General features: G+C 38.2%; 2 protein-coding genes across 3 annotated transcripts in view; one reads left to right on the forward strand and one right to left on the reverse strand.

Annotated features, from left to right (window-relative positions):
- Positions 1-8,941, forward strand: part of plppr5b (phospholipid phosphatase related 5b) — a 64,380-nt gene extending 55,439 nt beyond the window's left edge. For both annotated transcript variants that reach the window (XM_056249217.1, XM_056249218.1), the window contains 2 exons: positions 3,177-3,311; positions 8,392-8,941. In XM_056249217.1, coding sequence (XP_056105192.1) covers positions 3,177-3,311; positions 8,392-8,421 — 165 coding nt within the window. In that variant the 3' untranslated portion in view covers positions 8,422-8,941. The remainder of the gene's footprint in view (positions 1-3,176; positions 3,312-8,391) is intronic.
- A 2,744-nt stretch (positions 8,942-11,685) lies between these two features.
- Positions 11,686-16,447, reverse strand: part of LOC130084058 (uncharacterized) — a 31,353-nt gene continuing 26,591 nt past the window's right edge. The window contains exons 3-4 of the mRNA XM_056249219.1: positions 14,402-15,255; positions 11,686-12,456 (exon numbers count right to left, since the gene is read on the reverse strand). Coding sequence (XP_056105194.1) covers positions 12,313-12,456; positions 14,402-15,255 — 998 coding nt within the window. The 3' untranslated portion in view covers positions 11,686-12,312. The remainder of the gene's footprint in view (positions 12,457-14,401; positions 15,256-16,447) is intronic.

Here is a 16,447-nt window from a genome sequence, read left to right on the forward strand (position 1 = left end):
AGTAATGGAATAATTTGTAATAATATTTCAAAATATAGCTGTTTTTGATTTATTTGATTTATTGGTAAGCATAAGAGACTTATATTTTTTTTTTAATCTTACCGACTAAACTTTTGAACCGTAGTGCACACAATTTTGATGCTCAGAACAAGTTGCTTAACAGATGTTGGAAGATGTTCACTAGTCTTGTAATACTTAATCTAGATAAACTCATAACCCTAAGTATGAGCAATAGTAGTAGTGATGTTTGTTGAAGACTAAAATTTTAATATAATTACATCACCGGTATTTAATATTATCTATCTGTATTATTATTCTTTATTAGTATTCCTAATCAGTTGTATTATTTTATGAACTTTAAAATGCATGAGATATACCTCATGATTGTCCATGCAATCTATAGTTTAAGCATGAGGTATACGTTCCATTTTAAACATAAGCAACATGTTTTGCTACCTTACAAGGAAGTTGTAAGTTCCAGAGTGGTGTATATAAGCTAAATCCTTACTTTACTGACCCAGAGAAACATAAAGGCATGATGGGGTGAGAGGAAGGAGAAATAGAGATGAGGGGGTGGGGGAGGATAAACACCAAGAAACCATTTACTGCTGGCATGATGGGGTGAGAAAATAGTGAAATGGGGAACAGAGAAATCTGGAATGAAGACCTCCTCACCTGTAGCCTTATTCTTCTATGCCTGTTTCTGATACATGTATAAAAATAATAAATAATAGATCTCTTGGCAAAGTAACTGATTCAACAATAATGGGGGAAAGAATGATTTTCAAATCTACATTTGTCTTCACTTCAGCAAGCTCTGCTAATGAGAAAGTCCACTGCTTGTGATTAATATTTAAGCATTCAAATGTGTCTTCTTTATGACAGCCTCCAGCTCAATGTGCAGATAAGGCCTGATTTAAGGTAATGTCCTGAAAGAAGAGATAAAAGCATCTCTCTGATCCCAAGCCCAGAAGCTATTAGCCACAGTGTCTGACAAACCTCACAGCCACAAAGGAACTTTTTAGAGAGCTATGATATACCATTAGCAAAGCTTTGGTGTCATTTCATGTGAAGATTTTGTCACAAAAAACTCTCTGTCGAAAGATTTCCCTCTTTAACGATCAGAGAGTGAATTAAATAGTTGAAAAACATTTCATAACCCCTGTCTAATTTCATTTCAGTCTCTGTCAAGATAAAGAAAAGTATTCCTGAGTGGTCTCACAGAGATTTCTCTTGTAATGATCTGTCAAACTGAGCTCTTTAATGATTATTTGATTGACTTCAGCTAATAATATGTCTGGGAATAGGCAGTGTCGGCGCTGAACAAACATTGTGGTAGAGTGCAGTTTTTGTATTGGAGGATTTTGATTCAGTGGCATGTCAGAAAGGAGAGAGTTGAGAGACTAAATAATTTGATTTATCACATCATTTTTAGTTGTGCTTGCTAATGCCTGGTGCACTGTACGATTTTGGTCTGTCCCAGACGAAAGATGTCTAATCGTGGCGATTTCTGTGGTCGTGGCTCCTAAACAGTGGTTCTATGTTTTACAGTGAGAGAGGTTCAAAGACGGCCGTTGTCACGGTCTTGCGACCAAAGATAGCCTGCGATACTTTTACGACAGTGTCAAAAATTTAGCATGATCATCTCACAATGTGTTTGCTGCTACGACCTACGTCAACTGACTAGCCAATAAAACTGCAACATGAAGTTATGTATTGATCAACGCAACATGGCGCATAAAACTTTTACCTCGCGTTACATTTGCTAAATTAGCATACCAAGTTGGCCTCTTTTCCCTAGCATTGACCGCGCCCATATTCTCCTCTTTCGCTTCCTAGTCCTTTTTCCAGCGCACATAAAAAACACAATTGCCAAAGCTGATGATGTTTTACTCTTCTATGCTAACTTGCGTCGTAGCCTACGATTCAATAGGTGTCATCATGGTACAGTCTACATACATGTCGTACCCAAGTTTGTAATCATTTTATAGGATTGAGGAGTGCCGAAATCATCTGTAGCAGGCATTAGGCAACTATGGATATTGCTTTGTGAATACAAAGAAACAAGAAAAATCTGTCATCATTTACTCACCTGTCATTATAAACCTGTATGATTTCTTTTCTTCTTCTACAGCCTGTCTTGAGGGTCAAACAGAAGTGTTTATCACTGCTGCAAGGCCACTATGGATCCTCTCCGGCAACTAAGATCGTGATTTATGAAAACATTTAGCTGCCGTTTTGTTGGGAGGAAATGCTCAAAGAATCATGTGATTATCTGACACGCTCCAATTATTGAAATTGCTTGTGCTAAGCTTTCTCGTTGCGTTAGCAGCTCACTCTACAAGATATCAGCCTCATTCATACCATGATGGGTTAGTGATTCAAACACGCTCTGTTTAGCTGGAGATCCTGAAGCTGCATTTGTGACAACAGAATATAAACTACCAACAGAATATGTGACCTACTTTGGCCCTTGGCTGCTGTGTTGGAGCTTTTTATTAATATCATCAACAGCTTTTGCACTGAAGTTGGAAAAGCAGATGCTCAGCAACATACACATTTAGATTAAAGAAATATATACACAGCAAGCTGTGCAAGCAAAACATACAGTGAGGGTTTATGTAAAGCTTCATTATAAAGCTCTTATGTGTCTGTCTGTCTGTTTGTCCTTCTATCTATCTATTAATCTTATCTATCTATCTAATTATAGATAGTGGGAAGAGAAGTTGCTATGTTCCTCTTTATGGGTCGAGGACTCTCACATGACTGCCAACTAAATTACTATTATTTCTTTCTTCTCACTGTGACACTAGATTGTCCCTGACTGTGCGCTACACAGTGGCTTTGTATTAAGTGTGTGTGCTTTAATGCGGTTTGCTCCATTGACAGTGCAGCTGTATTGTGTTGACGCTGTATTCAGAGCTTCAACACATTTAACAACGGCACGAATCCTTACATTCACCCCTACTTTCACCTTATTTATATTTTGCTTGTTACAAAAATATTTCATTGTACACAAGCACTCATGTAGCTTCTCTCTTCTACGGGTGTTTTACATTACTTCCTGCCAGAGGTGTTCCTTTCAAAGTTACATATTTTACACTGTTTACATAATTGTTTACGTAAAGTCTACTTAAAATCTCAGTTAATTTAGTTGCATTTTTTTATGTTTTCAGGTGGTGTGTGTGGTCCATAACTTCAAAGGCAAACATCTGCTGAATGATGATCCCCCACAGGACAACCTAAGTGACAATCCAATGGTCAGCTCGCCCAGGGTTGAGAGTCCGTTGGAGAAGTACATCGCCTCACAGGTACTGACAAAAGCACAGCTGAAATCTGTGGATGCTGTCAAATGAACTGACACACAGTACATGGCCTGTGTGCAGAGTGTTGAATCAGCTCTCAAGGGTCCCAATTGTGTCAGTTTGAGCACTCTTATCAACAAGATGTGTATCAATGCGCTCCTGTCCCTCAGGTGACAGAACTGAGAATGGATGATGAGGAGCCCCACACTCTGAAAGACCGTCTCCTGAGTTTCTTTAGCTGGATCACAGGCAAAAGCAGCCGCTTCAGACACCTGCAGAACACAAGGCAATAAACGTATGCGCACCTGTGTGAGGAGCTCAGGCTGCCAAACCTCTGGAGTACAACGACACGTCATTAAATCCCAGTTAAAACCCAATCATGTTCATTTCAAATGAACAAAACAATTACCTGTACTTAATAACAGTGTACCCAGAGCGTTGGCATCTCCGGCTGCATGTTTTCAAGTCCTTTGCAGTTCAGTCTTTGTGGTTGCATTTGATCTTGTTCTGAACTTAAATGTATATGTACACTCACCGGCCACTTTATTAGGTACCCCATGCTAGTAACGGGTTGGACCCCCTTTTGCCTTCAGAACTGCCTCAATTCTTCGTGGCATAGATTCAACAAGGTGCTGGAAGCATTCCTCAGGGAGTTTGGTCCATATTGACATGATGGCATCACACAGTTGCCGCAGATTTGTCGGCTGCACATCCATGATGCGAATCTCCCGTTCCACCACATCCCAAAGATGCTCTATTGGGTTGAGATCTGGTGACTGTGGAGGCCATTTTAGTACAGTGAACTCATTGTCATGTTCAAGAAACCAATTTGAAATGATTAGAGCTTTGTGACATGGTGGAAGTAGCCATCAGAGGATGGGTACATGGTGGCCATAAAGGGATGGACATGGTCAGAAACAATGCTCAGGTAGGCCGTGGCATTTAAACGATGCCCAATTGGCACTAAGGGGCCTAAAGTGTGCCAGGAAAACATCCCCCACACCATTACACCACCACCACCAGCCTGCACAGTGGTAACAAGGCATGATGGTTCCATGTTCTCATTCTGTTTACGCCAAATTCTGACTCTAACATCTGAATGTCTCAACAGAAATCGAGACTCATCAGACCAGGCAACATTTTTCCAGTCTTCAACTGTTCAATTTTGGTGAGCTCTTGCAAATTGTAGCCTCTTTTTCCTATTTGTAGTGGAGATGAGTGGTACCCGGTGGAGTCTTCTGCTGTTGTAGCCCATCCGCCTCAAGGTTGTGCGTGTTGTGGCTTCACAAATGCTTTGCTGCATACCTCGGTTGTAACGAGTGGTTATTTCAGTCACTGTTGCCCTTCTATCAGCTCGAACCAGTCTGGCCATTCTCCTCTGACCTCTGGCATCAACAAGGCATTTCCGCCCACAGAACTGCCGCTCACTGGATGTTTTTTCTTTTTCGGACCATTCTCTGTAAACCCTAGAGATGGTTGTGCGTGAAAATCCCAGTAGATTAGCAGTTTCTGAAATACTCAGACCAGCCCTTCTGGCACCAACAATCATGCCACGTTCAAAGTCACTCAAATCACCTTTCTTCCCCATACTGATGCTCGGTTTGAACTGCAGGAGATTGTCTTGACCATGTCTACATGCCTAAATGCACTGAGTTGCCGCCATGTGATTGGCTGCTTAGAAATTAAGTGTTAACGAGCAGTTGGACAGGTGTACCTAATAAAGTGGCCGGTGAGTGTATATATATATATATTGTATATGTAGGATTAAGTGATGTAGAATATGGTCATGCAGAATAAGGCTTTAATATATGCTTAAAAAGTACTAATAAACGGCCAATATGCTAGTAATTTGCAAGCTAATAAGCAACTAGTTAATAGTGAGAATTGTTCCCTAAACTAAACTGGTACCCTTATTTTTAATATTAATAAAATATGAAAGGTATGATGCAATAATTATATATTTTTAATTATTGTCATATTTTTAAAATATTATTTATATGAAAAACCCATTGATTAGCCGAAATATATAATCTTAATAGATCATTTTGTTAAAGGATAAGGGCCTTTATTGAGGTTTTTTGTTTGTACACTGGGAAAATTCAATTGATACTCACCGCGAGACTTACATTTTTTTTGCAATATACCTGAGAGTCATGTCATTTGAAGCTTTTTCTAATCTAATAAGGATTCCTCGCACGCACATTTGCTTCCAGTTCGTTTTCTTTCATAGCCGGTGCTCCGAAATCCCTTTAAAAACTTGATCTGAAACCTGGTGTTGGTGTTTGAGTTGAGTGACCTAAAAACTCTTAGCAATTCCGCACCTCGAATAGAAATCGAAACGCACTACTAAGCCCTCAAAGACTTGAAAAACCTCCATTCCTGAGTCTGCATTTAGCACCCTAGAAGCCGTTATCCCCCATGGCAGAGTCAGACTTCGTGTTCAGCTTTTAATTAAGCCACAGGCCACCTCTGAGATCCGAAAGACTGTAATTAAACTGCAACTATGGCTCTTTAAACGTTTCTTTATGCATCTTGCACGTAAGCAAATGAGAGAGTAATTTAATCCCAGATTGCTGTTTTGATTTCTCTCGGCAGAATATGAGGGATTAAATGTTGTTCTTCTTTGCTTATTCAGCTGCAACGAACCATTTGGGAACAATGTCGGTTCACAAATGGTTTATTGAAATGCAGAGAATGAATGTGTAGGATATTGAGGGCACTTTCCTCCAATAAAAATGCTAATCTTCTGTTTCTTCTTTAGTCAAGGGTGCCAATTGAAAATAATTATTTGTGATATCAGTTGATCCATGTAGATAAGGTTTGGATGCAATAATGCCCCGTGAGGTTTCTGGGATGGATGGAAAACAGACAATTCCACTTTGCTTTCTGCTGAAATATCCCCCAGACAGATTGCTGTCAGAAACCATAATACTGTTGAAAGTGGGAGGACAAGGCGAGGGAAAATCCACATCTCTGTTTTGTCTCTTCAAATCACAGAGACTTCAGGATCACGGCAAATATGACTGGAAGCTAGAAATAATTTGCTTGGGAAAATCCGCCCCGGATTTTTTGCCGAGGTCACAGTGTATATATCAGCGATATGACCTGCGGAGCGCTTTTCTGTGATCGCTCTTCATGTTTTCTGAATCTCTGATGAACTCTCCATTTCCAGCTGTATTATTTATACATTTTCTAACTCGGTGTGTAGTTTTTCAGCACTGTGTGCTGTTAGCTATCACTCTAAATTCAGCTACAGTACAACTCCAGCAGAATCCCTTTCAACACCTATTTATATGTATACCTGCGTGACTCATGTAAGAAACAGAACATTTCGTTTCAGAATAGAGTTTAAACTGGAGTCATACGCCCCATCAGTTCTGACTGAAACTATCTATCTTCTGGTTCTCAGGACTCATTTTCTTTCAGATTGGGCCCACAAACTGGTAGCATAAGGTTAAAAGCAGAATCATTAGTGTTTGTTGTTACCTTGTCCCTGTCCCTTAGCCTGGGAAAACCCAGACAACTTCCGGCAAATTTAGATTTGCTCTGAAAGTTAGTCTGGCAAAGAGCTCATTCAAGCCCATTTCCAATCCGTCGAAATCGAGGCACCAATCAGAAACGTTGGGGCGGGCTTTACACGATGACGACAGCACTGGGATTTTGAAGCAGATTTTGTAGCCCACATTACAAAGATGGATGCCGCCGTCGAACATCACTCGTTCGAATCAGCTATCGCATCTGTTTTAAGCGATTTGAACGTTTCCTTTTTGTTAAAAACCGAGCAAAGAACAACACTCGGAGATGTTTCTCCGCCACTCTGCATACGTCATCTCCTTCATCGCTCTGATTGGTTTAGGTCTATGCGCGACGTCCGTTGGTGACGCCCCTCTGGAAATGATTTGTCTATGATGCTTTGCCAGACCATAACTCAGTTAACAACTGAGAATGGTCTGGTTTTAACCAGGCTATCTATCCCTGATATATAGCATTACAACCTGGAACACACGGGTGCTCATATCAGACATTTTGTACTTGGTTGACTACATTTGGTTTGGACCTAAGTTTGGCTTGTTTTGTTTGTGTGAAACCTGATTACTGAATTTTGATGCACAACAAGGAACCGTACACGGGTCTGCTTGAAAACCAGGTTTATATTTTTTAGTATAATGCGATTGCTGTATCAACATAATTTGTCTTTAGTAAAATATCTATGTGCGTGTTAAAACCAAAGAAAAATACACTAGCATTCAAAAGTTTGGGGTCAGGAACATTTTTGGTAACACTTTAGTTTGATGGTCCACTTTAGAATTTCTACTAACTATAAGTAACTTTGCAACTACATGTTAACTAGCAGTCATTAGAGTAGGCTATTAGTAGACTGTCTGCTTATATCTGGTAACACTTTATTTTGATGATCCCTCAACAGACATTTTACTGTTGACAGTAACTTTGCAACTACATGCATATCAGCATATTAGAAAGATTTTTGAAGGATGATGTGACACTGAAGACTGGAGTAATGATGCTGAAAGTACAGATTTTTATTTTTGATCAGATAAATGCAGCCTTAGTGAGCATAAGAAACGATTTTCAAAAACTTTATATTTTACCGACCCCAAACATTTGAACATGAGTGCAATTTTTTTTTAAAGTAACGTGAACACTTTCTATTTGTCTTCTCTTTCAATATTTTTTTCTTGTTTTCCAGTAAAAATGTCTAAACATCCTTACGAAGTGAAATTGCTTCTCCAAAAGTTTAGAACTTATACAATTAGTTTATTAATAATATTTATGAATATACATGAACATTTTTATTTTAGTTTATTTTTCTTACCCCATTGACAAATATTCATTTCTTTTTGTAAGCATAAATGTAACAATTCTTATTGGAAAACAAGACAGATGTTTTTGCAGTGTATTTCGGTTTCAACAGCTGCTGCTACTAGTGTAAATGTCCATCTCCTCAAACCTTGAGTGGAAACGGTTTGCATCTAAAAGAGTCTGTCCTCTTGCGAAGCAGATTTGATGTGTTTGATGTCCTCAAGTTTTTGCTGACGTCCTTCCTTCTGTCTAACTCTGTCAACAGAATCACATCTCCTTCGCTGAGATCACGTGACCTTGAGTCGGCAGTGTGGCAGACACACTGGACATCCACGCTGTTTACCGTCCAGTCCCGATAGTCACGGCTCAACGCTAACACAGTGGTCATATTCTCTATGGTGTCGTTTTGGATCGCTCTGCCCTTGCTTTGTGTGTGTGGAAATCTTGGTCCTGTCTACTAATAACTGTTACCATCACGCAACTAATGACTGAAGCTTCACACTTCACATTTCCCAGACTGGCTCCGTTGGCTTTATTGTAGACCAAGCACTAGAGCTCAGAATATCTCAGTTGCTCACGTATATGGAGAGTGTGTGTGTGTGTGTCTGTGTTTATGGGATTTATGGCAGGTTGATGCGAATACCTACCTGTGGAATTAAAAATGGACTTAACTTGTATTTGTGGATATGTGTTATCTTCGTCTGCTTATATTTCAGAAAGTGTTTATTCCTATATGAATTTGTTTCTTTTTAGAGCTTGCATTGGATGAGTGAAAACATATGGAAGCCTGTTTCTGCCTCAGAGTAAAAAAAAAGGTAATTGTGACTTTATTTCTTGGAATTGTGACACTATATTTCACAATGTGACTTTTGGTAACACTCTATTTTGACTGACTCTAAGTAACTTTGATCTACATGTCAACTAACTTTCATTAGAGTAATAGTAGACTGTCTGCTTAATATCTGCTAACACTTTATTTTGATGGTCCGTCAACAGACATTCTACTGACTATGATAGTAACCCAAAAGCCTGGTTTATACTGGCACGAGTGAGAAGGTGCGCTCGGCAAATTATTAATTTTCTCATAATTGTGATTTTAATATCTCACAGTTGTGACTATTTCTCCTAATTGCAACATTATTTATCACAATTGTAATTATTTCTCCTAATTGCGACTATCTCACAACTTTTTTCAATTGTCACAATTGCAACTTTTACTAATAATTTAGATTTTGTCTCACAATATGAATTTATTTATCTTAATTGCAACTTAAAATCTCACAATTGCAACTTTATTTCTTAGAATTGTGATTTTTTTATCTCACAATTGCGACTTTATTTCACATAATTGCGGCTTTTCTCGAATTGTGACTTTATCTCACAACTACAGCTTTATATCTCATAATTGGGATTTTAATATCTGACTATTTCTTTTAATTGCAACATTATATTTCACAATTGTGACTATTCCTCGTAATTGCGACTATATCTCACAACATTTTTCTCAAATTGTGACTACTGTACATCACAATTGCAACTTTTACTCATATTGTGATATATAAAATATATCTGATGAGTTTATTTCTCTTAATTGCGTCTTTATTTATCTTAATTGTGATTTTATATCTCACATTGTGACTTTATTCTTGATAATTACCTATTTTATTTTTTACTCTGAGGCAGAATTTTGCTTCCATGTACATGCTTAAATACACTGTGTCCACAAAAATAAGGCAGAAAATAAGCTAAAAATACCCGTTGAAAGCTCACATTTAAAGAATACCAAAGCTCAGATAAATTCAAGTACTCACCTACTGTACTAGCAGCAAAAAAAGCAGTTCCAGATCCATTGGTTAGAGCCAAGTTATGAGCCAAGACTCAACTTTACCCAGTGGCCAATGCCATTCACAGTGAAGCTGTGTGCAAACCGTGATCACCCAGCTGTGAAAGACAGATCATCTGCTAAGACAATCATCAGCCATCTCACTAGAATAATGAGTCGGTCCATTAAAGCAGTGCTTGACATAATGATACTCGCATAGGCATTTGTTTCACACTGTTTTAATGGCCAGCAAACCTTTCATAGATGAACGATAATGTAAATGTTAAGGAAATAATGATTCAGAAAGCCTCCTTTTCTCCTGTGATCTTTAAAAACAAACCATGATACCTCATGTGTAAAGTTGTGGTTAAAAAATTAGTCACTTGCGTTATTTTATTTGGAAAAGATGCAGTTCTGCGCTTATTTATATTTCAGATCTCTGGCCCTGTGTTTCAGTCATGTCATGGTGCCGTTTAAAGGAATATTCTGGGTTATCTTTAGATTAATGTCTACATCTAGCATCGGTTTAATGCTGTTAATGACCACTAATTCAAGTTGTCCTTCAGTTTGTAAAAACGTGTTTAGAGTAATACACTTAAAATGGAGGCCTAGTAGGTATGTGGGCTGAAGCAGAAATGTTTAGCTCATTATTGGTTACGCATACAAATTCTTCAGTAAAAATGTGCTGTTTGAGCTGTAAAGTTGTCTAAGAAGATTTTTTGGGGTGGGATGTAGTTTTTTTTAGTTTGAGGAACTGGTTGTGTTTCTGAAGTAATTACTGTGGGTGTAGTTTGCAGGACTCTTGCTCCTCAATTTACACTGTAAGTATTTTACTGTATTACTTATTGAGATTATTCTGTGTGGTAATCGACACTACCGTTCATAAGTTTGGGGTCAGATTTTTATTTGATTATAATAAAATATTCTTTTATTCAGCAAGGATAAATTAAATTGTTTAAAAAGGGACAGTAAAAAAAACAACTAAAAAACATGTAAATTGTTACAAAACATTTCTGTTACAAATAAATGCTTTCCTGATTTTTTTTTTTTTATCACGGTTTCCACAAAACCATTAAGCGGCACAACTGTTTTAATAATCATTAGTAATAATCATTTCTTGAGGAGCAAATCAGCATATTAGAATGATTTCTGAAGGATCATGTGACACTGAAGACTGGAGTAATGATGCTGAAAATACAGCTTTGCATCACAGGAATAAATTATATCTAATAAAATATTAAATAATAACAGTTAATATACATGTATAAAAAATATATAATAAAAAAGGTTAATTTAAAATGTAATAATATTTCACAATATCACGGTTTTACTGTATTTTTGAACAAATAAATGCAGCCTTGGTGTGCATGAAATACTTTTTTCAAAAACTGAAAAAAAGAAACCTACAGACCCCAAATTTTTCAACGGCGGTATATGTTATCCACAGGGCCGGATTATGGTCCCACAAGCCCATAAAGTAACCCAGAAGATTCCTAAATATATGGTTCCCCTTGTCCTGCTGATGTGACCGATCCTTAAAAGAGCAATAATGTGTTTCTCCTTATCTTATTAGAAAATTCCTATTTGGCTTCCCCTCAAATGGTATGTATTTTTTATTTGTATTATTATATATACATATATTGGTGTGATAAATGGTATATATTCCTAAAGCACTAAAAACACAGAAGTCTGGGATAGCTGCACTTAAAAATGTAGAAAGAAAAAAAATGCATAATTTCTAAATGAAAGCGATCAGCGCCTGCAGCAGTATTAAAATGAAACATGGTGTGTACAGTGTAAATGCACATGACTGTAAATTTTGTCAGAGATTATCGATGTTTATTTTCTTATGTTTGTGCTGTACATGTATGTGTGGCTGGGGGTTTGTGGGTGTACGATGGCACACTGTAAGTACATATTGTACTGTATTTATCATTGACATTCTTTGATCTTAGCTGTAGTATCACACTGGTTTACTGTATACAAATGGATGTTTTTTTTAAGTGTTTGTATTTATTTTAAGTTCTATGTTTTATAGCTTGCGCAGACGTTTTGGTTGTTAAAAGATGTCCTTTCAACCTCAAAAGCTTTTTTTAACTTCTGATTCCTATATTTTCTCCTCCCATATCCCGCCTCGAAAATCATTCCTAAATGGTTTATTTGGATACTCTAGAATGGATTTACCACAAAATCAACGTGAATCCATGAATTCATGACCTTTTACACTGTAGAGACGATGAAAATTAAAGTTTGACTAAAAAAATATATTCTAAAGCCTGTGGTGTTTTTCTTTGGCCAGCACTTCACTGATGTGTACGGACTAGAAAGCAAAGGACGTCTTATATTGAACGCTCTCAGAAGCGTTTAAAGAGCCCTGTGGGATCTCTGGCCCCTGACTTCTGAAAAATTGCCTGGTTTGCTCTGGAGAACCTGTAAAATATGAGAGAAAGTGACGTGGTGTGGATGGGATTCGGTGTTCTTCGGCCATCCTGACTGATACCGAAAGTCCTGAGGAGCAACAAACAGACAAACAAGCAATCAGGAAAGATGGAGCGTTTTCACCAGCCCACATTTATTACTGTCACTCAATAGGGTTAAAGGGAACATCTCTTTCTCTCTCTTCTCTCCCCACATCATAAGGATTGATTCTTTTCCGAAGGGAAACACATTCTGCTGCACTGAGATTCCCTCCTTTTTTATATCTCCTGAAACCATTGGCGAACTGCCGGGAAACACGCCACATGGGCTTAGGAGAGTCTTTTATCTTTTGAGAGCTTATTTTAAAGGTAAATCTAATGCGGAAAATGTAATAAAGCAGGGCATGAAAATCACACTAATAAAGGTTCATTTGGCATGACTGGGGAATTGACTTGCTCTGGTCACTTTATGGTTCAGTAGTTCTTATTTGAACTTCATCAGGTTGTTTAAACTCAACATGAAATCAAAATTGATCCTATTGATATGTGTTCCTAGTCTATTTGTACTTGTTTTGTTAGTGCAAGTTATTCTAAAGAAAGAAAAAATGCTAAAAAGCTCTGCTGCTTAAAGAAATTTCCTTTTAGGCATGGAAAATAATAAACAATTTCCAAATAGCTTTTTTTTTAGGCTATACTGTTCAAGGTAATGTTGGTAGTATTCAATTCCCTATGGGTATAATTAAGTTTTTATTATAGTAATTGTATTTCATAATTCAATTCTATAATGGAGGCATTGAGTTTTCATTGTGCAATGCACTGATGCTTTTCTAACCATATTTCTACAGTTCAGCATGCCCTCCAAAAACCAATACCACAACACAAGAGCTTTATTTTTAGAGTCTAAATTGCTCCTGTAATACTTTGCAGCTAACAATAGCTACAAGTGCATGTCCCATTCATCTGGAATCAAATAGAGGCTGATTGTGTAACAAAATCATTCATTTCTGTTTACCACGAAACGGTCGATATCTTTCAAACAATCAATCCGCACTGCATGTTTCCCAGTGTGAACAAGCAGCCTTACTGTGTCACATTGTTTCGGTTTTCATTCAGTTCGCACAATTGGAAAAGTTTGGCCTTTGTGCTTTAAAGACGAGGCGTTCGAGTCAGGACATTGATTAACTGACGTGTCTGAGAAAGATGTGTACAGAAAACAAATTCGGGAATCTCAAAAGCAGCAAAGTCTTGCCCTTTAGACCAAAACAATCTTTTGTTTTAGAACATCAAAAAGCTTGTTTCTGTCACGGAATAAAAAATAGCCTAACATATCTCGCAATTCTGAATTTTTTTTACCTTGCAATTGCAAATTATAAACTCGTAATTGCGAGTTTACATCTCGCAATTCTGACTTTTTTCCACAGAATTATGAGTTTATGCTGCGTTCATGTTATGTCATAGGCTACTTAATACTAATTACAAAATGACAACGTGACGTTCTCTAAGCTGTTGGACTTGGAATTGTGCTTTTTTACGGCAAATCTATCAATGACAAAATGAATTTGCAGTGGTCAGGTGGTACAGAGGTCACTTGATACAAGTGGGAGCTCTCAGAAAATTCCCAGTTTACAAGCTGTAATGAGTTCTACGAGAACGTAAACATCGCAATCTTATAATTACAATAATTACAACATGGCGTGAACGCACCTTTACATCTCGCAATTTCTGACGTTTTTTTCTCCGAATTTTGTGAACATCTTGTAATTCAGTATTCTGCCATGGAATAAAGACATAAAAAAACGTTTTGTTCTCTCGCAATTGTGAGTTTATATCTCACTATTCTTACTTTTCTTCTCAGAGTTACCAGTTAACATCTAGCAATTCTGACTTTTTCCCTCAGAATTGTGAGGAAAAAGTCTGAATTGTGAGATATAAACTCAGAATTGTGAGGAAAAAGTCTGAATTGTGAGATATAAACTCAGAATTGGAGAGGAAAATGTTTTTATTCCATGGTGCAAACAGGTTTCCATCAATCTTACCCCAATTGCATCAGAAAACTCTCTCCGCTGTCCTTCCTGTTTCCTGTCGGTGTTCTGTGCGAGGTCTCCCACTGGACTGTGTCTCAACCGTGGTTGGAAAGGACTACAGAGACATTCATACTGATTTTGTAGTGCTGACAGACTGTAGATATTGTACAGGTCTTTGTGATTCGGTAACGGTTGGAGCTTCTGTTCCCCATGGCTGCCCTGTATCTGAGTCCCTCTGTAACCTCTTACTCGTGCCACTCTCCGGATCACCACCCTGTGTCTGGCTGCGGTTGGCAGGCCATCAGCGGGCAATGATGACCCGAGGTGTGCCACCTTAGCCAGGCGCCGATGGCTCCATTCAAGTTTTTGTCCAGATGCCTCTTTCCGAAAAGCTTCAGGACTCCTTGTTTCGTGGTTTGCCGTGACAAATCCGTCGCACCGCCAGGCTTTGGTTTCCACCGTCATTTGCTCATGAGACGTTTCCGGAATCCACTCTATCATTGGCAGAATCCTGCTTACCTCTACGATATGTACTTGCATTGAGTTCTCACTGGGAATGTTTTGTCTCTGGGTCTTTGAATCACTAGATACACTGGGATTTATGGGTACACAGCTCGGGTCTGGTGCACTTGATCTCTCACTGGTAATGTTCACATTCAGGTTGGCAGATTTAGCAGGGACACGAGTTATTTGTGATGCTTTCCATGTTGAGTTTGCTCCATCTGATGCATCATTTGCTCCAGATACACACGACCTGGGCTGAGCAAATAAATGAGGGGACAAAATGAAGTTCTTCTCATCCAAGTAACTGCATTTGTGCCTAACCTTCTGTTTAGACTCCCGGTATCGATGAAATGCATTTTTATCTGTTAAAAAAAAAAAATGGGGGAAAAAATGCGTGTAAAACACTTTAAATGTTTTGGAAAGAAGAATCTTATGCTCACCAAGGCTGCATTTATTTAATGAAAAAAATACAGTAAAATAACAGTAATAATGTGAAATATTACTAAAATGTAAGTGAACTTTCTATTTAGATAATGTAATTCATTCATGTGATGCAAAGCTGAATTTCCAGCATCATTACTCCAGTCTTCACATGTGTCACATGATCCTTCAGAAATCATTATCATATGCTGATTTGCTGATCAAGACACATTTATTATTATTAGCAATGTTTAAATCAGTTGTGCTGCTTAATATTTTGTGGGAGCCATGATCAAATAACAGCTATTATTTGAAACAAAAAAAATTAAAATAAATCATCTTACTCAAAACTGGGATGGTGTGCAATCTGTTTATTTATTTTTTTGGAACAATGTATTCAAGGTTGCATCAGCTGATCAATGTTTGGCATATATCCAAAGATTTGATTGTATTTGACATCATGATTAACTTCTCAACTCGTGAATACGAACTTCCCAGATGGATTTGAATGCACTATTTTTGTTCTTGTGCTGCCACAGATAATGATGGGAAATGTAGTTTTGTCACAAAATTCTGTGTCCTCATGAAAGAGCCAAATAAGTAGTGTTCCCTATCGGTCAGTCACTACAACGTAGGTCAGACTGACCAATAGGAATCTCGCTAGAGAGGCCAATCTACTTCGAGTGAAACTAAAACAAGCCAATGCACATTGGCATGCAATCATTTGCATCAGCTGCGCGTCCTCGTCAGCGCGGGTATTTAACAGCAGCTGTTATGATTGCACGCTAGCTTTTTGCTTCGGAGCCAAACGCTTCATGTTAAACCTACAGAGTGTTACTAAGCGAGCCTCTTCTTTGGACCTCTCCTTCCCGGTGCGGGCGTTACAGCACGGCAGCGCGAACAGTCGTCTTTTTCTCTCTCCTGTCTGTGGTGTTGAGCAAACCAAAAAGCTGTTGTAACAGCTGGTAAGGTGCGCCGTACGAGCGCTCAAAAGCTGTTTTCACGGCTGGTAAGACAGCGAGAGAGAGAGAGAGAGATCGCGCACAGACAGGTGCACATTCCTGTCTGTGTTCGCAGTGACTGTTCCCCTGCGTGTTTCAGCACCAGTGAGAGCAGTCCCTAAAAGAGCTTACA

This window comes from Rhinichthys klamathensis, unplaced genomic scaffold, assembly GCF_029890125.1.
Source record: "Rhinichthys klamathensis goyatoka isolate OS25496 unplaced genomic scaffold, OSU_Roscu_1.1 h1tg000059l_1, whole genome shotgun sequence".
Lineage (NCBI taxonomy): Eukaryota > Metazoa > Chordata > Actinopteri > Cypriniformes > Leuciscidae > Rhinichthys > Rhinichthys klamathensis.